The 27112-nt window shown below is 44.7% G+C and overlaps 1 protein-coding gene, 1 long non-coding RNA gene and 1 pseudogene across 9 annotated transcripts in view; 2 read left to right on the top strand and 1 right to left on the bottom strand.

The window, feature by feature from the left end:
* Nucleotides 1-27112, bottom strand: part of Map4k3 (mitogen-activated protein kinase kinase kinase kinase 3) — a 169308-nt gene that overhangs the window by 89466 nt on the left and 52730 nt on the right. For all 8 annotated transcript variants that reach the window (XM_087552203.1, XM_087552206.1, XM_087552204.1 and 5 more), the window contains exon 2: nt 6479-6536. In XM_087552203.1, coding sequence (XP_087408329.1) covers nt 6479-6536 — 58 coding nt within the window. The remainder of the gene's footprint in view (nt 1-6478; nt 6537-27112) is intronic.
* LOC148005072 (uncharacterized) lies at nt 6145-26628 on the top strand. Its single transcript, XR_015622775.1, has 4 exons — nt 6145-6580; nt 20103-20239; nt 20772-20872; nt 25610-26628. It is a non-coding gene; the product is annotated as an uncharacterized LOC148005072 (long non-coding RNA).
* On the top strand, nt 8913-9344 carry LOC102551744 (eukaryotic translation initiation factor 1-like; annotated as a pseudogene).

The raw sequence follows: 27112 nt of genomic DNA, 5'->3' as shown, positions 1-27112 counted from the left end.
ACTTTGACCAGAACTCTCTTCTTCTTCAGTTACTCCAACCTAGCTGCATGAGCATCATATTCTTCTACCTCCTTGTGATGTATTGTGTACCCTGAATTACAAGTCCCTCTAACTAACGGTGCACGTCTTGCCTGCCCCTTTTCACAGGAGGCCTTGAGAGGAGACTTTACTGCCTTTTCCACTCATTTCCCCTCATTCTCTCACACAGCTCCTTCCACACGCTGAACTGCCCTGAACGAATGCTTAGCCTGCAGTGCACTGCGATGCACACACCTTAGCATCATACCAGTTCCCATCCCCACCTTCCTTCAAGACCTTTTCCTGGAGTTTGATAAAATATTCATCATGTTGTGTCCTAGCTGAATGACTTTGGTAGCTTGTGCTTAAGGTTTCTTTGCTGAATTCTTCTCTAGTAGACCTCTGACATTAAAATTTAACCTCAGGGGGTTGGGGATTTAGCTCAGTGGTAGAGCGCTTGCCTAGCAAGCACAAGGCCCTGGGTTTGGTCCCCAGCTCTGAAAAAAAGAAAAAAAAAAAAAAAAGAAAAGAAAAAGAAAAAAAAATTTAACCTCAGGCTCCAACTTCAGCCCTTTCTCCTCTATCAATATCTTCTTCCTGGGTGACATTACCATCCCTATATCTTGCTTTAAGAGCTACTTATATCCTAAGGATCTTGAAATTGCACCACTAGCCTGATTTCTGGAACTGCAGATGCATGGCCACTGTTAGCATAGGCATGCTAAGACATGTAAAACAGACCGTCAAACCCAGTTATTAGTTCTATGATCCTGTTTCCCAGGCAGACAGCCCTCTAAAAGCCTTTCATAGGATCCTCTTTATCACAGTCCTTGGGACATCTATAACCCAGTCCTAATTTGGAAGCTCATTTCATTCCAATGGGAATTGGTTCACACTGATGGAGCCATGGTGGCCTGTCTTAATGTTGGTGCCCGTTCTTACTTCAGAACACTGGCCTTGCTTGTGACTACCTGGAATGGTCTTCTCCAAGAGTATCCAATGACTGCTATCACTCAGATCTCAAGCCAATGTCATCAGTTTTGAGCAGTCTCCTGTCAGGCACTATGATACTGGCTGAGGTAGTCCTCAATCACTTTCAAACATGACATTTCATTTTGGCTCATGAAATTAGCTTCCTCATTCATACATTCCATATTTACTGTGCCAGTGTTAACTAAAATCTAAGCTTCTCAAGGGTCAGGCTCATCTGCCTCAGCTACTCTGTCTGGCACTGGACAATTGGCACTGACAGTGAAAGATACTAATCAGATGACTGACATGAATGGTCTTTCTCAGAATACAAAGCCATGAGGTGGAGTGAGACAGCCTCACTAGCCCCAAAGGAATGGCAATTACCAACAGGAGAACAATTTTTGTTCAATAATAAATACACTACGACTTTCACAAAGGCTTAAGAAAAAGAAATCTTGGGACTGGAGAGATGGCTCAGTGGTTAAGAGCACTGACTGCTCTTCCAGAGGTCCTGAGTTCAATTCCCAGCAGCCACATGGTGGCTCACAGCCATCAGTAATGAGATCTGATGCCCTCTTCTGGTGTGTCTGAAGACAGTGACAGTGTTCTCATAAACAAATTAAAAAAAAAAAAACAAATAAAAAAATCTTAAAAAAAAAGAAAGAATCCTAAAAACATTAAGGTCGACCTTTCTGATAATAGCATCTCTAGTAAGACGGCCACCAGTCAGCTCCAACACTGATGACAGAACCAGAGTGCCCTTGTAGCCTGAAGTATGCAGGCCTTTAATGCCAGCATTCGGGTGCCACAAACAGGCAGAGCTCTATGAGTCCCACACCAGTCTGCTCTACATAGCGAGACCTTGTCTCAGACAAGAAAACACACATCCTCTCTCAAACAAAACAACAAAAACATAAACCCCACAAAACAACCAAACAAAACCCCTAATGCCTTGTCAAGGGACTAGAGACGTGGCTCTGTATTAATACAGAGCACTTGCTGCTCTTTTAGGGGACCCGGAGACCCATATGTTGCTACCAACCATTTGTAACTCCAATTTCAGGCAGTCCAAAGACATACATTTGGGTAAAGCATCCATACACATAAAATATTTAAAAAAAAAAAGAGGGTAAGTTTAGAAATAGTAACATAGAAAATACTCATGATGCACTATTAGATCCATAAAATATACAGGTTTGGTATCTGTGATGGGTAAGGCCAGGCCCACTTCAAGCCTGAGGACACAGTCAGAAATGGAGCCTGGCTGAGGACTGACCAGTGCTCTTGCTTAGCAGTGAATAAGGACCATGGCCTGATTCCCAGAGCTGCAGTGCAGTGGGAGATGGGAGTAAGGGAAAACACCAGAAATCACCATCTTTTCTCACAGAACTTACACCTGCTGATGAATGGTATGGCCTTTCCCTACCCAGCCTGATGCCAGCAGCAGGGAGATTACTCACAGTACCTACAGGCACTTGTGAGCCTCCTCTCAGAACTGTGCCCAATACATCTATCACATCTATCCTTCACAAGACTTGTTTTCTGGTGCAGTGGTATGCTAACAAAGTCAGCTGACCTGTAGAGAGAATACTCATGTACTATATGGATGCATCACTTGTCAATTACAAAACCTGTGGCCTATAGGAAAGGGTAGAATAGAAGGTGGGACATCCGGGAGGCAGAGAGAATTCTGGGATAGAGCCGGGCAGGAAGAGTCACTGAGGAAGGTGTGAAGACACAGAAGCTTGGTACCTGAGCTGAGTACAGGAAACCAGCTGTGTGGGAGACTGTGGATTAGTATAAATGGGTTGTTTTAAATTATTAGCTAGTCAGGGAACAAGCCTAGCTATATGGCCCAGGTATCTGTAAATATATTTTAAGTCTGAATTGTTGTGCAGGGAACTTGGGGGCTAGGAGAAAAACAGCACATTATTCTGACCTACAGTATGGTCTTGGTCTTTGACTAGCCCCTCGAAATCTGCTTAGTTCACTGTAAACATAATTATGTGTATATATGAGTATTTCCATGTAAATATCAAAAAATCTGGAGAAAATAAAAAGTTGAAAATGGTTTTACAAGTCAGAATGATGAATGGCTTTAATTTCTACCTCAGTTTTAATTCTATTTTCCTACTTTCATTACAATGATCAAAATTGGTTTTGCAATTTAAGTCCACAAAAAGGTAGACTTATAGTTAAGCAAAAACAAAACAAAACAAAAAAACCCCCAAACCCAAAAAACCCCAACACCTCCCCACGAGTGCGTGAGCGCGCGCGCGCGCACGCACGCGCGCGCACACACACACACACACACACACACACAGACACGGTCTTGAGAAAAGGAAATACAAACTGAAGTCACAGTGAGACACTTCCAACTAACTTCACACGTAAACAATTTTGCCAAAGCATCTCAAGTTTTCACCTTATCAGCTATTAAAAAAAGAAGAAAGGAAATAACGAAGTCAAAGTCCAAATCCTTAAAGTCTCTCACACTGCATTTGACTGTTGCAGCATTATGCTTTATTTTTACAAAGGAGATCGACCACCAGAGCTCTGAAAAGGTGTGGGTACTATACTGCCCACGAAGACAGACCTTTCCCACACCAAGCAAAGCCTGATTCTTCAGTTTTCCCAGCTAAGAATTCACAACATAGTATCTGACACAGAGGGGCAACTAGCACACTTCATCCTGAGGACAAATTATAGGACAGATGATCCAGCTTCTTCAAAAGATACTGTAGAAAAAAAGACAAAAAAAAAAAAAAAAAAAAAAAAAAGAGAGAGAGACACAGACTTAAATGACCGTAAAGACACATCAACTGTTTCTGACATGGGACTTTATCAGTAAGGAACTATTATCAGTATTGTTAGTTGTCACTTGGTTATACATTGAGTACTTTAAAGAAGTTCTGTGTGTGACACACACATGCTTGTGTGTAAGAAGAGCAAGTCTGTGCATATATGCAGAGCCCAGAGGATGACATTGCCTTTTCTGGTTATTACTCTTTACCTTATCCCCTCGAGACAGGGTCCCTCAGCGAACCTGAAGACCAGGCAGCCCCAGGGACCCTCCCGTCTCTGCCCTCCATGGCGATGGGTCACAGGCAGGGTCACTTTATGTGTTTGCCACGATGACGCCAACATGGGGGTATTATGAGTAACGGTGCTCGTGTGCAAGCTGGGTGGCTAGACACAGCAGCATGACTGCTGAGTCAGCACAGCAAATCTACAGTCACTTTTAAAGGAAGACCTAGGGCCAGGCACAATGGCACAAGTCTTTTAACCCCAGCACTTTGGAGGCAGAAGTATGAGGATCTCTGAGTTCAAGGCCAGCTTGTTCTACATAGAGAGTTTCAGGACAGCTAGGGCTACATAGTGACACCCTGTCTCCAAAACAAACACACAAACACAATAACAAAAACCCAAAGAACTCAACGTTTTCCAGAGTGGCAGAACTGCCGCACTATCCCATCAGTAGTACATACAAAGGTTTTGTCACTTTTCCTTTTTTATGCCCTTTGTACACGGAAATATTAAGTTTAGAGATGATTTGATGTTTCAGATCCGATTCAAAACAAACCGGTGTGGTGTGGTGTGGTGTGGTGTGGTGTGGTGTGGTGTGGTGTGGTGTGGTGTGGTGTGGTGTGGTGTGGTGTGTGTGTGTGTGGGGGGGGGCAGTAGCACCTTTCCTATGGTAAGAACTCAGTGTGGGACACCAGGTTCTACTGTCGGAACTTTACTGTAGATGAGGCTGTTACTATCCCTCCTTATATCTTAGGTAACAGGACCAAGTCCTGACCAGCAGGAAAACAGCTGCTTTTAGAGTCTGACTTCAACTGTCCAGCCAAACTCAGAAAGAAGTAAACATTTTCCCAAGCCAGGAACAAAGATACGAGAATAGTGCAAACGAGTGTTTTTCTTGTCTTCCTTTAACTGTGTATCTTCTAATAAACAGCAAAGTTGAAGATCAATAGTACCACAAATCACCCATTACACACATCAGAAAACGACTGAGCTAATGAAGGACTCTTAGTCTCTAGTTTGATTTTTTTAAGGAGATTTTAAGATATACTGAATAGATTCTATGCCAGGACCTTAGCTCAGAGGTGAGAAAATGTGTTTTTATTAAAATGTGGAAATAAGGAAGAGCGAGGGTAGAACTTTAGCAGGCTCATCCCCTCAGAGTTGTAGAAGTTTTGTGAAGACACGCAGCCTATGTGGGAGAATGACATTAAGTCCTGGTGACTTTGGACAACTGGCCAAATCATCAAGTAATTTCTACTCGCTGATTGAAAATGAAAGACCTGGTGACAGTGCCAGGTCCTCAACTGTTGTGCGGAGGTCACCAGCCTCAAGCATCTGCCGTACAAACTGAATAGAAGAGGAAATGAAGAGTCCCTGCAGGTGATACAGGAGGTCGTTATGGCACAGGGAACCAGTAACTGCACCTAACCGAAAATGTGCTTTGTGCTCATGCTATTTTCCTGTGGTTTACACAAGCACGCAACACATCCTCCAGGTTCCATCTCAAAGGTTCTTCTCAGGAATTGACCAAGGAGCGAAGTCAATGGTAGGCCAAGTCGAAGGTTTGGAAGCTCACAATGCTACTTCATATTTCAGCCTGAAGCATCTAGAACATTACTGGTCATTCAGAGAAAAGCTGGCCCATCCCTAAAAAACGTCTCTGAATAGATTTCTGTTCCCTCTGAGGCTAGAAGCTAAAGTGTGGGGCTGCGTCCACACGTCAGCACAGCTGCCTGCTTACTTAGCAAGGATGGAGTGAGGTGGTTCTAGGGAGGATATAGGAGCAATGGGTTTAGGGGAACACAAAGGAGAAGAGAGGAGAGCAGACAAGACGCACAAGGAGGTTCTAAGAGGCTTCCTAATGGGCCGATCAAGTCAAAAGGGACTAATTAGATATTGACGACACACAGGTGCTAAGAGCTGGTGAGAGCTGTTGAGAAACTCAGGACACAGAGCAAGAGGTCAGGACACAAAGACCCAAACTACAGCTTCCCAAATGTTAGGCCGGCTTTCCCCACTGGACCACACTTGCCTCTCATAACAGAGCAATGCCATCTGGAAATAAATAAGCTTGTATAAACGTGTCACAATTAGTCTGAGGGGGTTCTGATGATGTCATCCCCTCAGGACCTCCTCTCCTTCCCAGAGTTAACAACCATTTTTCTAGGAAAACCTGAGCAAAGCATATGCGGGCTCAGAAAGGAAGAAGAGGGAGAGATGGCCATCTCTCTCCCTACGAAGCACTGAGAAAATAGGTCATGGTAGTCAAACATTACTAAAGTAAGCATTAGCCAGGCATGCTTAATCTCAGGACTCAGGATGCTGAGGTACGAAGATCAATGGTTTATGGCCAACTTGAGCTGCAAACACCATTTAAAAAAATCTGAACTATAAAAAAAATCATTCTATGATATCCAATGACTTTCTAGCAATAAGAAACATCAAATTTCAAATAATTTACCTGGTTCCAATTTTATCACTTTAATTGCGGCTAATTCTCCAGTGTTGACATTCCGTGCCTAAAAGAAGAGGAAAGATCATGAAAAATAACTGTTATGAAAAGGTATTTCCATTTATTGTTTATTTTCCATCATACAGAAATAATTTTAAAGTATCTAATTTATATTATAATTAAATTACAATCTAATTACAAACAGCCAGCACTGTGTCCTTCCTCATGAATTCCAGCACTGATCCAAGTGTACACTGACTGCCATAGCACCTGGGTACTGCTCTAAGTGGCTTGACACTCACTGGGTTCTTACAGCACTTGTAAGGTACAAACCAGTACTGTTCCCATGCTGCAAATAAGAAAAATGAAAGTGGAAAGACGCTTGGTTATACAGCTGGCTAAGTGGGAGCACTGGGATCCACGGCCAGGACGTCTCCTCCAGACGCATTATACTACAGAGTTCTTCATGCCACGGCTGCAAAGCTGAGTGGACTGGCATTGGAATCTTTAATTAGAATCTAATTATGAAAGCAGCCCCAATGTCCCTTCAAATCCACATGATGCCAATAAAATCAATGTATTCAAAACAAGCCACTAATGAAAAATAAAATTAATTTTAAAAAATCAATCCATGGGGCTGGGGTGTGGCTCAGTTGGTAATACTTGCATGGCAGTCTGAAGCCAAGTTCTATCCCCAACTTGGTGAAAACAGGCATAGAGGTGCACATCCGTAACCACAGTCTCCACTGTAATCCAGTGGTGGAGACAGGAGGATCAGAGATTCAAGGTAATCCTCAGGTACTACAGAAGTTGAAGGATCGCCTGGGCTGTATAGCATCTTGAGTCTAAGAAAGGAAGGGAGGGATGGACAGACAGATGGACAGGAGCCAGCCAATTCATAAGCGGGGTATCCTGGACATGCCCACCAGTCCTAGCACTCTGGAAGTCAGGAGGGCTGTTAAAAACTGAAGACCACCTTGAGCTAACACAGCCCTGCCTTCTGCCTCAAAAATCAATCAGATATTAGATCTGAGTGTTTACAAAATATCTATGAATTTGGGTTTAAAAAGTGGCAGTAAATCTTTAACAATTTAAGATGCTATAAAACTAGATCAGAATTTTCAATTTCAAGGTACTTTAGGTGTTTACATTTAATTAATTTTATATCAGTCTAAAGGGAAAAAGCACACACAATGCCATGAGTATAGGAAGATCATATGATATGGCCAGGATTGGATTTAGCTGCAATACTCCCTTACTAATAGATTGGGAAAATCTGACAATTCTGACATGAGCCAATGACACCGTTCTAAAAGTACCCAGGCACTAAAAATGCCGGCAGAGGGGCTGGGGAGAGAGCACAGGGGTAAAGCACTGGCTATGCAAATGTGAGGATCAGAATGGAGTTCAGTTTCCCAGCACTCATATAAAACCCAGGTCTCTGGAGGCCCCGGCAAGGAATTCTGGAGCAGGCTGGCTAGACAGACCAGCAGGAATGGCAAACTGGATTCAGTTAGAGCCCTGTCTCAATTTACAAGAGGAGAGCAACTGAATGATGTGAGATCCTTCCAGCCATCAAATCTGGGTCTCTGAACACATCTGCATACATGCACACACCTGTGTCCTCATACACAAAAGCATGCACATGCAGCATACGCACACTCATTCCCTCCACCCACACACATGTACGCAAACACATATATGCCAAGTATACAAGAAAGTGGAAAAAAGGTTAAGTCATCACTAAAACTACAAAATTCAGATTCTCCAAGGTCTGAGAGGGTTCCCTTGGTAATGTGCTTGCTGAATAAGCAGTAAGGCCGGAGTTTAAGTCCTTGGCCCCACAGACAAGCAGAGCATAGCCACCGAGTACAGCAATACACGCCTGTAATCCCAGCATTGGGGCGATCTAGGCTTCAGAAGGTAGGTTGGAAAATGATGGCTGACACTGCTGCCAACTTCTGACCTCAGTACACAAACATGCACACACCCACACATGCACACACCCACACATGCACACACCCACACATGCACACACCCACACATGCACACACCCACACATGCACACACCCACACATGCACACACCCACACATGCACACACCCACACATGCACACACCCACACATGCACACACCCACACATACATATGCCACACATACATATGCCACACACTATTTTCTTTAGAGTCACTGTGGTGGCACAGATCTTTAACCCTGGCACTCTCTTGATGAGAGGAAGAGGCAGGTGTGTCGACACAAATTTAAGACTAGCCTGGTCTACCAAGTTAGTTTCAGGTCAGCCAAGGTTACAAAGTGAGACTCTGCCTTAAAAAAAAAAAAAACAATTGGCCCTAGTCACTCAGCTGCCTCCTCCTCGAGTCCCCTCACTTCCCGACGCTCCCCGCCCCTCCGCCCCCCCTTCTCCCGCTGCCACCTTCCCCAGGATGTTTCCACCAAGGAAAAGGAATTGGAATCCTATATCCGCCATCAAGAACCTCCACTCTTTCGACCCCTTTGCTGATGCAAGTAAGGGTGATGACCTGCTTCCTGCTGGCACTGAGGATTATATCCATATAAGAATTCAACAGAGAAACAGCAGGAAGACCCTTACAATTGTCCAAGGGATCGCTGATGATTACGATAAAAAGAAACTAGTGAAGGCGTTTGCCTGCAATGGTACTGTAGTTGAGCATCCGGAATATGGAGAAGTAATTCAGCTACAGGGTGACCAGCACAAGAACACATGCCAGTTCCTGATAGAGACTGGACTGGCTAAGGATGGTCAGCTGAAGGTTCGTGGGTTTTAAGTGCTTGCGGCTCTCTGAAGCTTAAGTGAGGATTTCCTTGCAATGAGTAGAATTTCCCTTCTGTCCCTTGTCACAAGTTTAAAAGCCTCACAGCTTGTATAATGTAATCATTTGGGGTCTGCTTTTAACTTGGACTAGTGTAACTCCTTCATGCAATAAACTGAAAAAAGCCATGCTGTGTAGTCTTGAAGTCCCTCATTTAAATAGGTTAAGCAGTAAGCCCGGACAGTCCACCCTGGAACAAAGCAATAACAGGATTTCAGCCAAGTCAAGAACCCCCAAATCACAGGAGGCTATGTCTGACCAGAAGTTCCTTGGGACTCCCTCGACACAGTCCCCTGCCCTAGAAGAGTGTCACCATTTGAACAGCCCAGGTGACTGAGTATGGGTAACTGCCCCAGCTATGTCATTAGAGGAGTCTCTCTGGCTGTAAAAAGAACCCCTGGTGTCTGACCAGGTAGGCAGAATCCAGAAAGGGTCACCTTTCCAGAGAAGTCATGGACATTAGCTCACCACCAGGGCAGTCTTTTTAGGCAGATCTCTCCTAGCCAAGGGATGTTGAAACATGAAGGGTAAGGTCAGCCTGGTAACAGTTAAACTTACGACAAGGGAACAAATACCAAGCTGGTGCCATTGGTCTTGTGGCTAGCTGTAGAGGCTTCAACTCAATACAAGGCACTGCTCAGTGCCATGTGCAGGAACAAACTGGTCTTTTGGTTTTCTTTTCCCTTCCAGTTTTAATGTTAAGTAATGTATTTAAATCCTTATTTAAATAAAGCTTATTTTCAGAAATAAAAAAAAAAATCTGAAAAATCCCATGGGGAAGAGAGTGGACCACCCAGGAGTGAGGCTGTAGGACAGACTGCCACCTCTGCACCCCTCAGCCCACATCCCTGGTCCAAGGGGAAACTGCACAGTGCCTCTGGACACAGGGATATAGGAACAGACAGTCACTGGTACCCGCAGTTCTGGTCTGTGCCCAGGACCGAACTGAACCAGCCAAACAGCTCCCTGCACCCAAATCCCATGGGGGAGAGAGCTGGACCCTCAAAAGAGTAGATACTCCTGAGAGGTCACAGGAAAATACCCTCTGCCCACAGTCCAGACCCAAGAGGAAATCGCATAGTGCCGGCTGTGCCCTCAGGGTGCAAGGACCTACACGAGCAATCAGGGGTAGGACCCTTTGATTCCTGCCTGCACCTAGAGCTGGAAGACAGTCTCCAGGAGCACCGACACATGTGAAATCAGAGCACCAGTTCTCAGGAAAGGCTGGAAGAAAACAGGAAAACAGTTCTACAGCAGTGCTGACACAGAGGCCTACAGCAGGGTCAAGTCACTTTCAGAAACAGCAAGACAAGCAAACACCAGAGACAACCCAATGGCTGGAGGCAAGTGCAGGAACCCAAGCAACAGAAACCAAGACTACATGGCATCATCAGAGCCCAGTTCTCCCACCAAAGAAAATACTGGATATCCCAACACACTAGAAAAGCAAGACTTAGATTTAAAAATCACATTTTTTAATGATGGAGGACTTTAAGAAAGACATAAAGAACTCCCTTAGAGAAATGCAGAAAAACACAAGTAAACAAGTAGAAGCCCTTAGACAGGAAACACAAAAATCCTTGAAAGAATTATAGGAAAACACAACCAAACAGGTGAACGAATTGAAAATGGAAATAGAAGCAATAAAGAAAACACAAAGGGAGACAACCCTGGATATATAAAACCAAAGGGAGAGACAAGGAGCCATAGATACAAGCATCACCAACAGAATACAAGAAATAGAAGAGAGAATATCAGGTGCAGAAGATACCATAGAAAACATAGACACAACTGTCAAAGATAATGTAAAACACAAAAGCTCCTAGCCCAAAACATACAGGAAATTCAGGACACAATGAGAAGACCAAACCTAAGCATAATAGGTAGAGAAGAAAGTGAAGACTCCCAACTTAAAGGGCCAGTAAATATATTCAACAAAACTATAGAAGAAAACTTCCCTAACCTAAAGAAAAAGATCCCCACAAACATACGAGAAGCCTACAAAACTCCAAATAGATTGGACCAGAAAAGAAATTCCTCCCATCACATAATAGTCAAAACACCAAATGCAAAAAACAAAGAAAGAATATTAAAAGCAGTAAGGGAAAAAGGCCAAGTGACATATAAAGGCAGACCTACAAGAATTACACCAGACTTCTTGCCAGAGACTATGAAAGCCAGAAGATCCTGGACAGATGTCATACAGACCCTAAGAGAACACAAATGCCAGCCCAGGTTACTGTATCCAGCAAAACTTTCAATTAACATAGATGAAGAAACCAAGATATTCCATGATAAAACCAAATTTATGCAACATCTTTCTACAAATCCAGCCCTACAAAGGATAATAGACAGAAAACTCCAACAAGGAGAGAAACTACACCATACAGAAAGCAAGAATATAATTTCCTGGCAATAAAACCAAAAGAGAGACAAACAAACATAATTCCACTTCTAACAATGAAAATAACAGGAAGCGACAATCACTATTACTTAATACCTCTCAACATCAACAGACTCAATTCCCCAATAAAAAGACATAGACTAACAGAATGGATACGTAAAGAAGACCCAGCATTTTGCTGCATGCAGGAAACACACCTCAGAGACAAAGAAAGACACTACCTCAGAGTGAAAGGCTGGAAAACAACTTTCCAAGCACATGGACTGAAGAAACAAGCTGGAGTTGCCATTCTAATATCAAATAAAATAGACTTTCAACCAAAAGTCATTAAAAAAGATAAGGAAGGAGACTTCATATTCATCAAAGGAAAAATCCACCAAGATGAACTCTCTATCCTAAATATCTATGCTCCAAATGGAAGGGCACCTACATTCATACAAGAAACCTTAGTAAAGCTCAAAGCACACATTGCATCTCACTTGATAATAGTAGGAGATTTCAACACTCCACTCTAATCACTGGACAGATCATGGAAACAGAAATTGAACAGAGACGTAGACAGACTAAGAGAAGTCATGAATCAAATGGATTTAACAGATATTTATAGAACATTCTATCCTAAAGCAAAAGGATATACCTTCTTCTCACCACCTCATGGAACTTTCTCCAAAATTGACCAAATAATCGGTCACAAAAACAGGCCTCAAAAGATACAGGAAGATAGAAATAATCCCATGCATTATTATTATGATGCATCCCTATCAGATCACCATGCACTAAGACTGGTCTTCAATAACAACAATAATGACAGAAAGCCCACATATACATGGAAGTTGAACAATGCTCTACTCAATGACAACTTGGTCAAGGAAGAAATAGAGAAAGAAATTAAAGACTTCTTAGAATTTAATGAAAATGAAGATACAACATTCCCAAACTTATGGGACACAATGAAAGCTGTGCTAAGAGGAAAACTCATAGCTATGAATGCCTCCAAAAAGAAACAGGAGAGAGCATACTTTAGCAGCTTGACAGCACACCTAAAAGCTCTAGAACAAAAAGAAGCAAATACACCCAGGAGGAGTAGAAGGCAGGAAATAATCAAACTCGGAGCTGAAATCAACCAAGTAGAAACAAAAAGGACTATACAAAGAATCAACAAAACCAGGAGCTGGTTGTCTGAGAAAATCAACAAGATAGATTAAATCCTTACTTAGCCAGACTAACCAGAGGTCACAGAGAGTGTGTCCAAATTAACAAAATCAGAAATGAAAAGGGAGACATAACAACAGAATCTGAAGAAATTAAAAAAAAATCATCAGATCCTATTACAAAAGACTATATTCAACAAAACTGGAAAATCTGGAGGAAATGGACAATTTTCTAGACAGATACCAGGTACCAGAGTTAAATCAGGAACAAATAAACCATCTAAACAACCCCATAACTCCTAGAGAAATAGAAGCAGTTATTAAAAGTCTCCCAACCAAAAAGAGCCCAGGTCCAGACGGGTTCAGTGCAGAATTCTATCAGACCTTCATAGAAGACTTCATACCAATACTGTCTAAACTATTCCACAAAATAGAAACAGAACACTACCCAATTCCTTCTATGAAGCCACAATTACTCTTATACCGAAACCACACAAAGACCCAACAAAGAAAGAGAACTTCAGACCAATTTCCCTAATGAATATTGACGCAAAAATACTCAATAAAATTCTTGCAAACCGAATCCAAGAACACATCAAAATGATCATCATCATGATCAAGTAGGCTTCGTCCCAGGGACGCAGGGATGGTTAAATATACAAAACCCCACCAATATAATTCACTATATAAACAAACTCAAAGAACCACATGGTCGTTTCATTAGATGCTGAGAAAGCATTTGACAAAATTCAACATCCCTTCATGATAAAAGTCCTGGAAAGATCAGGAATTCAAGGCCCATATCTAAACATAGTAAAAGAAATATACAGCAAACCAGTAACTAACATCAAACTAAATGGAGAGAAACTTGAAGCAATCTCACTAAAATCAGGGACTAGACAAGGCTGCCCACTCTCTCCCTACCTATTTAATATAGTTCTCGAAGTCCTAGCCAGAGACAGCAAAAGGAGATCAAAGGGATACAAATTGGAAGGGAAGAAATCAAAATATCCCTATTTGCAGATGATATTAAGATAGTGTACTTAAATGATCCCAAAAGTTCCACCAGAGAACTACTTAACCTGATAAACAACTTTAGCAACATGTCGGGGTATAAAATTAACTCAAACAAACCAATAGTCTTCCTCTACTCAAAGGATAAACAGGCTGAAAAAGAAATTAAGGAAACGACACCCTTCACTATAGTCCCAAATAACATAAAATATCTCAGTGTGACTTTAACCCAGCAAGTGAAAGATATATATGACAAGAACTTCACATCTCTGAAGAAAGAAATTGAGGAAGATCTCAGAAGATGGAAAGATCTTCCATGCTCATGGATTGGCAGGATTAATACAGTAAAGATGACCATCTTGCCAAAAGCAATCTACAGATTCAATGCAATCCCCATCAAAATTCCAACTCAATTCTTCATAGAGTTAGAAAGAGCAATTTGCAAATTCATTTGAAATAACAAAAAAACCCAGGATAGCAAAAATTATACTCAACAGTAAAAGAACTTCTGGGGGAAATCGCCATTCCTGACTTCAAGCAGTATTACAGAACAATAATCATAAAAACTGTATGGTATTGGTATAGAGACAGGCAGATAGATCAGTGGAACAGAATTGAAGACCCAGAAATGAATCCACGCACCTATGGTCACTTGATTTTTAACAAAGGAGCTAAAACCACCCAATGGAAGAAAGAAGCTTTTTCAACAAATGGTGCTGGTTCAACTGGAGGTCAGCATGTAGAAGAATGCAAATCGATCCATTCTTATCACCATGCACAAAGCTTAAGTCCAAGTGGATCAAGGACCTCCACATCAAACCAGATACACTCAAACTAACAGAAGAAAAAGTTGGGAAGAGTCTCAAACACATGGGCACTGGGGAAAATTTCCTGAACAAAACGCCAATGGCTCATACTCTAAGATCAAGAATCGACAAATGGGACCTCATAAAACTGCAAAGCTTTTGCAAAGCAAAAGACACTGTCATTAGGACAAAACAGCAACCAACAGATTGGGAAAAGATCTTTATCAATCCTACATCTGATAGAGGGCTAATATCCAAAATATACAAAGAACTCAAGAAGTTCTCCAGAGAGCCAAATAAACCTATTAAGAAATGGGGTACGGAGCTAAACAAAACATTCTCAGCTGAGGATTATTGAATGGCCAAAAAGCACCTAAAGAAATGTTCAACATTCTTAGTCATCAGGGAAATGCAAACCAAAACAACCCTGAGATCCCACCTTACACCAGTCAGAATGGCTAAGATAAAAAACTCAGGTGACAGCAGATGCTGGCGAGGATGTGGAGAAAGAGGAACACTCCTCCATTGTTGGTGGGATTGCAAGGTGGTACAACCATTCTGGAAATCAGTTCCTCAGAAAATTGGACATTGCACTACCTGAGGACCCTGCTATACCACTCCTGGGCATATACCCAAAAGATGCCCCAACATATAACAGAGACACGTGCTCCACTATGTTCATAGCAACCTTATTTAAAATAACCAGAAGCTGGAAAGAACCCAGATGCCCTTCAACAGAGGAATGGGTTAAAAAAATGTGGTACATCTACACAATGAAGTACAACTCAGCTATCAAAAACAATGACTTCATGAAATTCATAGGCAAGTGGAATGAACTAGAAAATATCATCCTGAGTGAGGTGACTCAATCACAGAAAAACACACTTGGTATACACTCATTGATAAGTGAATATTAACGAAAAAGTTCAAATTACCCAAGATGCAATCCACAGACCACAGGAAGCTCAAGAAGAAGGATGACCAAAATGCAGATGCTCCCACTCCTTAAAAGGTGGAAAAGTATCCATAGGAGGGGATATGGAAGCAAAGTTTAGAACAGCAACTTAAGGAATGGCCATTCAGAGCCTGACACACATGTTGCCCCATATATATACAGCCACCAAAACTAGGTAAGATTGATGAAGCTAGAAAAATGCATGCTGAAAGGGACCGGATATAGATCTCTCCTGAGAGACACATCCAGAGCATGTCCAATACAGAGGTCAATGCTAGCAGCAAACAACCAACCTGGAAACAGGACCCTCTTGGCGGGAATTAGAGGAAGGATTGAAAGAGCTGAAGGAGCTTGCAACCCCATAAAAACAACAATGCCAACCAACCAGAGCTTCCAGGGACTAAACCACTACCGAAAGACTGACCCAGGGCTCCAACTGCATATGTAGCATGAATATGTAGCAGAGAATAGCCTTGTTGGGGCACCAGGGGAAGGGGAAGCCCTTGGTCCTGCCAAGGTTGGACCCCCAGTGCAAAGAAATATGGGGGGAGCAATAAGGGGGATATATAAAGGGAATACCCGTATTAGGGAGGGGGAGGGAGGGAATGGGGGCTTATGGACAGGAAACCGGGAAGGAGAATAACGTTTGAAATGTATAAGTAAAGAAATATATCTAATAAAACATTTTTAAAAATCCAAAAGATTCTTTGGTTGGTATTTGTGTGTGATTCCTGACCCCTTGTAAGCCTCAGTTGTTTGAAAACTTGGTCCCCAGTTGGTTGTCTGGGAAGCATTATGAGGAGTGACCTTGTTGGTGAGTGTGTCTGTCATGGGTAGGGGCGGTTGAGGTTTCAAAGCCTCCGACCATCTCCAGTGCACTTGGTGCATCCTGCTTGTGGTCTGAGATGTGAGCTCTCAGCTGTTCCTACCCCGTGCCTTCACTCCATCCTCAAGGACTCTAACCCTCTGGAAATGCCAATCCAATGAAATACTTTCTTCTTTAAGTTCCTTTAGTCATGGTGGTTTATCAAAACAATAGAAAAATAACTAATATATTCCCTATAAAAATTTAAAACTTAAAAAAATACAGGAAAAACTCATTTAAAAATCATATCTTTAGGGGCTGAAGAGATGGTGCAGTGGTTAAGAGCACTGGATGCTTTTCCAGAGAACCTGAGTCCAGTTTCTAGCACCTATGTAATGGCTTTCCACCGCCTTTGACTCCTATTGCAGAGGATGCAATGCCACTCCTGGCCCCATGGCACCAGGCACACACAACACAGACATACATGCAGGCAAACATACATATAAAATTCTTCAACATCTCCTCTCCACAGCTAACAAATGCTCACGATGCTCATATGGAGGCAGTAGACAGATCTGAATACTTCAAGCCAAAGTTCCCTTCTTTTACGTGTGACAAACCTCCCAATAGCACTGAATAAATTCTTTTCCTTTCTCCAGGATGAGACATCACATAAACAATGAGCCCAGAATATCACTGTGGGAACATCTGTAAACAAAGGACAGGGGGATACACAGGGCATCTGCAAATAAAACAAGATGCTACTCCTTGACTTAGTGCATCTTAAAATCAGACCTGTTACAAAAAGTCTTACTTATTTATTGAAAAGAAGTTCAGAGTATGGTGGCTCTACATGGGACAGCAGACAGTATGAAGTCACAGAGTGAAGCTGATTGACCAGAGCTGAAAATTTGCTCCCCGAGGCCACAAGGGGGCACACTCTTTACTGACAAGGTCAAGAATGTCCTTTCAAAATGGCTGCTGCACTCAAATTACTTGGCTAAGAGATGATTTACTCAGAGTTCTCATGAGCTAGCTATATTGAGCTGAGAAATCGACAGTAAACTGCTACTGAGCAGGTAACATAAGCCACTATTCACTACGCTTTCAGAGGGTCTGTCACTAACTCTTTGACTTAATATAATTCAGAAGGTCTGTCAAAAACTTGCTACAAGGTAACAGTTCCAAACTCTGGTTTCTTTGGGGTGAATAATTAGCTTAAGGTGTTCTCTCCAGGGCTGCTGCTCCTCCTGCTTTCTGAAGTGCTACTCATGCATCGTACTTGGCAATACTGAAGCAGTCACTCTGAGGGTAGGGTAGGGGTCCAAAGCAGGTCAGGAAAGTTCCATTTCTGAGCCTTTCCTCATCAGAAAGCATGTTATATACCAAGGGTTTTTAAAGCAGTATGATCGTGTGGCACACAATGGTGGCTGCAGACATGAGATTTCAGTAATTGGGATGCTGAGGCACTAGGAGAGTACAATGCCAATCTGGACTATGTAGCAAAACACTATCTTAAAAAAATACTATTTCAGAATAAGTCAATATTATCTCTAATATTTATTCTGGATTTACCAGTTTTGATTCAGCTCAAACAATTTCGTTTTGAAATGAGCAAGGTTAACATTCTAAGGTATTAAAAAAAACCAAGTCAGTAATACAACAGATTTTTCAAAGTTCTTAAAGGCAGAGCCTAGAGCAAAGCGCTGAGCATCATCTACAGTTGTCAGTGGCAGGCCTCAGAGAGAACCCACAGACTACAGTCTACCTCTCACTGCGGACCCACTGCCCTGCACTTCACATGCTGGAGTTAGTGGAGCACCATAGCCACTGATTCTAGAGCATTTCCCCACCAAAACAAAGACAAAACTGTAAGCCCAGCAGCTCTCACTCCTCCTCTCGTGGCAACTCCTACTCAGCTTCCCTTCCCTGTGGACCTGACTATTGTGGATGTTTCACTAAATGGAATTGAGCAACATGTGGTCCCTGGTAACTGCTTCTTTTGCTCAGTATGTTTTCATATTAATACAAATAATATTATACTGCAGAGAAGTACATTGTGTTTTTCCACTCATTGGCTGAAGGATATTTAGAGAGGCAGTTAATCTTCAGTGTCAACTCCACTGGCCTTAGAATCCCCAAGAAGACCTACTCTGGGCATATCTGTGTTTGCAGAGATTATTAAATAAGGAAGAAGGCCACTCTGATTGTAGGTGCCATGCAATGAGCTGAGGCCCCAGACTGGACACGGGGAGAGGAGGAAGCCAGATGAGTGTTCCATGATGGTCTGGGGCATGGCATGAGTAGTCCCAGATCCACACTGCCAACACCGTGGAGCTACCTGCCCAGGCATGGTGGATCATGCCCGTCTGACCATGAGCTGAAGTAAATCTTCCCTCTTTCCCTTAAGTTGCTTCTTGTCAGGTGCTTGATCAGAGTGACAAGAAAAATACATATAACACACGGGTTCTTTTTTTTTTTTTTCCCCCAGAGCTGAGGACCGAACCCAGGGCCTTGTGCTTGCTAGGCAAGTGCTCTACCACTGAGCTAAATCCCCAACCACACGGGTTCTTTTTATATTTGTTATACTTGTTTTTATGTTTGTTATATATGTGTATATATAGTACAACTTACTACTGTATATGAAACCATATAAATGTCTGGGTAAACCTGATTCTGTTTCTCTCAAATATACACCTTAAGTGTACTAAGAAATATTGGGCTGTATAATATTCTAGGCCCATCACTTTGAAGAGCTGCCAATTGTTTTCCAAAGCAGCTCTTGTGTCTTGTATTAGTTCAACTAACATAGAATGCTCCAGTTTCCCCACACCCTTGAAAATCTGTTACTGTGTGTTTTTTCCTTTAGCTCTCGGGGATCACAGGTGTGCACCACCATACCTAGCATATCCATTTAAAATGCCATCGGATGCCTATATCTTAAGCTGCACACTACACTGCTCTCTCTTACATTAGGAGCTCTTTTCATTTCCCGTCCTGTCTCACTGGACGAGCAGGCAAGCACATCACCATGGAGCTACACTGTGCCTTCTTCATTTCCTTGGTGCATCAATGCATTTATTTTTGATGAAGTCCATGGCTTGTTTTGTCCCTCTGGGTTTCTTGACAGTTAAGAAAGCTAGCATGACAGATTTCTTTGCCAACAGTCTTTACTTTCCACCCTTACATTAAGGTCAATGATCCTCTTTTAGTAACTTTCTGTGTGACATTGCACCATAGGGAGTTTCCAATTTCATTCTTGTGCATGTGAATATGAAGTTGTGAAATACAGTATTTTTAACTTCAACAAAACCCTTTATTATCTGGCACCCACCTATCTTTCTAGTCACTCCAAGATTTTTACTTTACACTCTGGCCAAAGCAAACAAGTTGTGGTTCCTCAGTACTAGCCACACTTCTACTCCAGCCTAGGTCCCAGACCTCATAGCCTAGGTCCTAGCCTTAAGAGCTAGGCTTGGGCTATCCTGACTCTGTCATTTATTTTTACATAGGCACTTCCCAGGCCCTCTACCACATTCCCACAGACCCTAGGTAATCTTTCTCAAATTGGAGAGGGCCTGATGAGAATCCTGCAGATTTAGAAATAATCTCAGTTTACAAATGTTCTTGAAAACTCTTGATTTCAGATCTGCTTGAGATTTTGTTTGAATATGCCATGGGAGGCTTTCAGATTAGACTAGCATGGAGAAGCTGTTTTCCTGAGCTGACGTCACACTGCCGAGGACTCAGGTATGAGGGACATCCTCCACACGTCAAAACACAGGTAAGCAAGCACCCAATCAAGAAGAGTCATGGCTGACCCAGGGCATGCCAGGTACCACACTGAGAGTCAGAGAAGTGTCCTTGGTAAAACCTGAGCCTTGCTGGTGCTGAGCACTAGAGCTTTCAACACTTACTCTGTGGAAGGGGTGTGCCCTGTGGACATGGAAACAGGCTGTGCACTGGCAGCCAAGAATGCAGTAGGCCGCAGGATGGGTCTGAGTTAGCAGTAGCCACTGCAGCCTTTTCCTGACCCTCTACTCTACAGAAACAAGGTGGACGAGGCTATTTCTAAGATTCCTTCTAAAACTACGGACACAACAAATTCATTCTAAACAGCTTCCAAATAGTAACCCGGCTGGCAGGGTATATGCAAACAGTATCCTTAAATAGAAAACAAGCAAACAAAAACATTGGCATTAGCCCTAAACCAAGGGATTCCAAGTGCGACCCAGGAACCTGTCCCTAAGACCAAGCTACTTCTGATGCCCAGCCAGGTCTGAGGATGTGACCATAGACTCCATTTGTGCTTCTAGGTCTGACGACCTCCTTATGATGATACTGTTCCTGCTGAGACTGAAAGACGGGAAGTGTCTAACATAGGAAAGGGGTGACGAGAAAGGACACAGAGAGAAAAGTGAGTTTTGAAGGCCCACAGGGAAAAATACAACAAACACCAGGCTATTTTGAGCAACAGGGGAGGATAACCACCGGGTCTCTCTCTCTCTCTCTCTCTCTCTCTCTCTCTCTCTCTCTCTCACACACACACACACACACACACACACACACACACACACACACACACACGCCCTTTCAGACGGAAATGGATAATCCACACTCACTCCTGAACAAGTATTCTTGATTGCTTTTCCACAGCTGATTGCACCAGGTACATGCCCACTGCAAAGGACACCAGTTCACAGGAGAATGACAGGGTGGCAACGATCCCCAGCTTGCTCAGGATAACTCTTCTGCATGTCTGCTTCTATCATTACTAACAGTGTCCTTCCATACTTTTAGAACTAAAATTTTATTTAATTTTGATGATATATTTTAAGGTTATTCTACTTGAAAACCTTGAATTAGCATGAACAAATGTCTCAGAACAGCCAGATTCTCTAAGGATAAGCAAGCATGCTTGCTTTTATAAATAAAGTTTTCCTAGTATACAGTCACGCCCATTTCCTTTAGTGCTGTCAATGGCTGCTTTCTCAGTACAGTGGCAGACAAATGAACAGCTGGGACAGGGCTCAGTCTGCTGACCACAGCACTTCACGGTCTGATGTAAGAGCTCTGTGCTACCTGTACCTATGTTCCATTGAAAGCTAATCAAGTGAAAACCTGGCCTTTCCAATTATATGTACGTATATAGTAAACCTTTAAATGTTTTACATCTGACAATATGGGTTGTGTAGGTAGAGGATAGCTTTAAAATAGACACAGATGCCACTATGACCACCAGGCCAGCAAAGCTCCATGGTTACAAACCCTCTGGAGAAGGTGGGCACCTCTCGGTGCCACTACAGGCCCATCTGTTGGCAAGCCATGTAATCACTCAGGACGCAGTCTCTCAAGCCATGTGATCACTCAGGACGCAGTCTCTCAAGCCATGTAATCACTCAGGACGCAGTCTCTCAAGCCATGTGATCACTCAGGACGCAGTCTCTCAAGCCATGTGATCACTCAGGACGCAGTCTCTCAAGCCATGTGGTCACTCAGGACGCAGTCTCTCAAGCCATGTGGTCACTCAGGACGCAGTCTCTCAAGCCATGTGATCACTCAGGACGCAGTCTCTCAAGCCATGTGGTCACTCAGGACGCAGTCTCTCAAGCCATGTAATCACTCAGGACGCAGTCTCTCAAGTCATGTGATCACTCAGGACGCAGTCTCTCAAGCCATGTGATCACTCAGGACGCAGTCTCTCAAGCCATGTGGTCACTCAGGACGCAGTCTCTCAAGCCATGTGGTCACTCAGGACGCAGTCTCTCAAGCCATGTGGTCACTCAGGACGCAGTCTCTCAAGCCATGTGATCACTCAGGACGCAGTCTCTCAAGCCATGTGGTCACTCAGGACGCAGTCTCTCAAGTCGCCTCTTGTACTGAGCTGTTGCGCATGCCACTAGCTCATGCCTTTCTGCTGGAATTCAGATTCTGTCCGCTTACCCATTTGCCAGTCAGAACATTTCCTGACATGAACAAATCTGGTTTTCGTTGTTTACTTGAGTGTGCACATGCATACACATCCCTCCAGACCTGAGGATTGAACTCAGGACCTCAAACCTCAGTACCCATAGTCTGAAGGCTGCCAGGGCTGTTTTCAATTTTGGGCAAATATGAACAGAGTTCCTACAAACACCATGTTCAGGTTACACGAAAACTAAGGTGTGGAACTAGATGCTCTGATGGAAGGTCAGGTCCGTGTTTAACTCTAGCGTGATGGGCCTCGCTCATCTCAGTGACGTGAGGGCTCACGTGCCTTTCTTTGCAGTCATCCTTGCAGTCGATGGCAAGGATGACTCTCACAGAGTTTGCATTTCCACAATTGCTTAGGACACCAAACACCTATTTGAGTCCTCGTCTGCCATCCTTTGGTGAAGTCTGTCTTCTAGTCCTTGCCCATGTTTTAATCGAGGTATTTCCTTACTGACTTCTGAGTATTCTCTACATATTCTAGATACAGCTCGTCATTCATGTGAACAGAATGTCTGGACTAACTTCTGCACCCCACTGAATTCTCTGCGTATATCTAGGTCCTCAGTCACAGTACAATATCTGGAGACAAGCAGTTTAAACACATAACCAAGGTTACATGACACTGTACGGGTCAGTTCTGTAGCTGATACCTTTTCAGAAAGACACTAAGGTCTGAGGCCCATGAAAACACAGTGAGAGGGCAGCCAGCGCTCTGCAGACTCAAAAACCAGCCCTGCCAGCTTCTGGCAGAGACTCCATGTGCCCAGGCCTGTGCTAACTGTTATGGCAGCCCCAGCCAAGGAGCAGCACCCCTTTCGGATCTGCCCACTCTGTCCCACGGTCTTCAGTGGACTGTGCTTCAGATCTCATCCCGAGATCATCCCTTGAGCCTATCCAAAGGTCTCCTCCTGCACCTCACTCCTGCACCTCACTCCTGCACCTCACTCCTGCACCTCACTCCCCCTGTACCTCGCTCCTGCACCTCACTCCTGCACCTCACTCCTGCACCTCACTCCTGCATCTCACTCCTGCACCTCACTCCTGCACCTCACTCCCCCTGCACCTCACTCCTGCACCTCACTCCTGCACCTCACTCCTGCACCTCACTCCCCCTGCACCTCACTCCCCCTGCACCTCACTCCTGCACCTCACTCCTGCACCTCACTCCTGCACCTCACTCCTGCATCTCACTCCCCCTGCACCTCACTCCTGCACCTCACTCCCCCTGCACCTCACTCCTGCACCTCACTCCTGCACCTCACTCCCCCTGCACCTCACTCCTGCACCTCACTCCTGCACCTCACTCCCCCTGCACCTCACTCCTGCACCTCACTCCCCCTGCACCTCACTCCCCCTGCACCTCACTCCTGCACCTCACTCCTGCACCTCACTCCTGCATCTCACTCCCCCTGCACCTCACTCCTGCACCTCACTCCCCCTGCACCTCACTCCTGCACCTCACTCCCCCTGCACCTCACTCCTGCACCTCACTCCCCCTGCACCTCACTCCTGCACCTCACTCCTGCACCTCACTCCTGCACCTCACTCCCCCTGCACCTCACTCCTGCACCTCACTCCTGCATCTCACTCCTGCACCTCACTCCCCCTGCACCTCACTCCTGCACCTCACTCCCCCTGCACCTCACTCCTGCACCTCACTCCTGCACCTCACTCCTGCACCTCACTCCTGCACCTCACTCCTGCACCTCACTCCTGCACCTCACTCCCCCTGCACCTCACTCCTGCACCTCACTCCCCCTGCACCTCACTCCTGCACCTCACTCCCCCTGCACCTCACTCCTGCACCTCACTCCCCCTGCACCTCACTCCTGCACCTCACTCCCCCTGCACCTCACTCCTGCACCTCACTCCTGCACCTCACTCCTGCATCTCACTCCCCCTGCACCTCACTCCTGCACCTCACTCCTGCACCTCACCCCTGCACCTCACTCCTGCATCTCACTCCCCCTGCACCTCACTCCTGCACCTCACTCCTGCACCTCACTCCTGCATCTCACTCCTGCACCTCACTCCTGCACCTCACTCCCCCTGCACCTCACTCCTGCACCTCACTCCTGCACCTCACTCCCCCTGCACCTCACTCCTGCACCTCACTCCTGCATCTCACTCCCCCTGCACCTCACTCCTGCACCTCACTCCTGCACCTCACTCCCCCTGCACCTCACTCCTCCTGCACCTCACTCCCCCTGCACCTCACTCCTGCACCTCACTCCCCCTGCACCTCACTCCTGCACCTCACTCCTGCACCTCACTCCCCCTGCACCTCACTCCTGCACCTCACTCCTGCACCTCACTCCCCCTGCACCTCACTCCTGCACCTCACTCCTGCACCTCACTCCTGCATCTCACTCCTGCACCTCACTCCTGCACCTCACTCCTGCACCTCACTCCCCCTGCACCTCACTCCTGCACCTCACTCCCCCTGCACCTCACTCCTGCACCTCACTCCCCCTGCACCTCACTCCTGCACCTCACTCCTGCACCTCACTCCTGCACCTCACTCCTGCATCTCACTCCTGCACCTCACTCCTGCACCTCACTCCTGCACCTCACTCCCCCTGCACCTCACTCCTGCACCTCACTCCTGCACCTCACTCCTGCACCTCACTCCTGCATCTCACTCCCCCTGCACCTCACTCCTGCACCTCACTCCTGCACCTCACTCCCCCTGCACCTCACTCCTGCACCTCACTCCCCCTGCACCTCACTCCTGCACCTCACTCCCCCTGCACCTCACTCCTGCATCTCGCTCTGCAGCTGGATCCGAGCTGTGCAGCTCTTTGTAGATTACCTTCTGACACGTCTGAGCTCACGTTTGCTGAAGAAGCTGCTTAGGTCAAGGAGTTTTGTTTGTTTTCGGGCCCACATGGGACTGTCCCGCTCTGCTTACTAGAGAGGCAGTCGTCCTCCACCTTATACTCCACACTATAGGGACCCCTCGCTCTGTGGTGACCCTTACTAATGTCACAAGCCTTGCTTTGATTCTACTAACTTTTTCAGAGTTCTTTATATTAAGTGTTTTGCTTTTCATGTCAATTTTTAAATCACCTTTTTAAAAAAACTGCTTTTCTTTTTTTAATGGAAAGAATATTTAATCTGATTAATTTGTGAACTATCTTTCACAGGCTGTCTTCTAATCCATGAATAATTATCTGTTTAGGTTTCCTCTGGGCTCTCATCGGTGTTCTACAGCATCAGCAGAGTGATGCTACATTATTTCACTTTGGATTTTAATAGCCACATAAGGCTCATAAAGGTTGTTTTCCATGTAAGCGTGACATTGGAAATGCTGAGAAGCACCCCAAGCAGCCTAGGCGACTCCATTTGATGATGCCATCAGACTGGGAGCCTAGGCGACTCCATTTGATGATGCCATCAGACTGGGAGCCTAGGCGACTCCATGTGAGTGGTGCCATCAGACTGGGAGCCTAGGCGACTCCATGTGAGTGATGCCATCAGACTGGGAGCCTAGGTGACTCCATGTGAGTGATGCCATCAGACTGGGAGCCTAGGCGACTCCATGTGAGTGATGCCATCAGACTGGGAGCCTAGGCGACTCCATTTGATGATGCCATCAGACTGGGAGCCTAGGTGACTCCATGTGAGTGATGCCATCAGACCCATAAGAGCTTAGGTGACTCCATGTGAGTGATGCCATCAGACTGGGAGGGAGCCTAGGCGACTCCTTGTGAGTGATGCCATCAGACTAGGCCAGTAGTACAGTTGGCAGAACTGAGGGGGTGGGGGCAAGTTTCTGAAGAAACAGTCCCAGACAACAGAGAAGAAGTGTACAGCAAATAGACTTCAATAAGGAACACATCTCCAAACTGCCTTGATCCCTGAGGACTTTCTGCCCGTGTCATGCTTCTTCCACGGCCTCTCTTTTCAAGAATTGATTGCAATGGCTCTTCACTTCTTGAAACAAGGTAATTAAAGATCAAAGTTTCTAAGATCATATCATCTTCAAAAAAAGAGAGAAAACAGAGATGACCGCAGTAACTTTAAAAAAAAAATGCAGCTAGCAGATAATGATTGGATGTAGTCCTGGAAAATCATCCGTGGATGATGAAAAAAACAGCAGGCATGAGCAAGTTCAAAGACTTATTCTGAATCCTGGAATTCAAAATGGAATTGAGCCATATCAACAACACTTAAAAAAATAAAAGTTTTCTATCCGAACAACCCATTGTAACTCTGTAATTATGAATCTCGCTTTTTAAATTTATTTCTATGATGTGGCAAGGAATAGATATGTCCATGTGAGCGTATGTGGCCTGCAGACCCCCTGGGACTGGAGTTACAGATGGCTGTGTGCCATCTGGCGTGGTGCTGGGAATCCAACTCAGGTCCTCTGGAAGAGCAGGAAGTGCACTTCACTGCTCAGCCATCGCTCCAGCCCCTCAACAGTACTTTCAAGTGCTAACTCCCAGACAGTAAGTGTCAACCAATAATGAGGATAGAACTTAAGTGGCACCAAGGCTAGGAAAGGCTAAGGAGCCAAGTTACCAAATCCCAGCTTCCTATACAGAACCCATAGTACACGTGTCTGTGGCGCAGTGGTGCTCAGGCTCCAGTGTCTGTAACAACCACACACGCGGGCTGGGGCTGTAGCTCAGCAGCAGTCTTGTGTGGCATGCACGAGGCCCTAAATTCATAATTCCAG

This window comes from Rattus norvegicus, chromosome 6, assembly GCF_021556685.1.
Source record: "Rattus norvegicus strain SHRSP/BbbUtx chromosome 6, alternate assembly SHRSP_T2T, whole genome shotgun sequence".
Lineage (NCBI taxonomy): Eukaryota > Metazoa > Chordata > Mammalia > Rodentia > Muridae > Rattus > Rattus norvegicus.
Note: the sequence above shows the minus strand (reverse complement) of the source record. Positions and strands in the feature narration are given on the sequence as shown.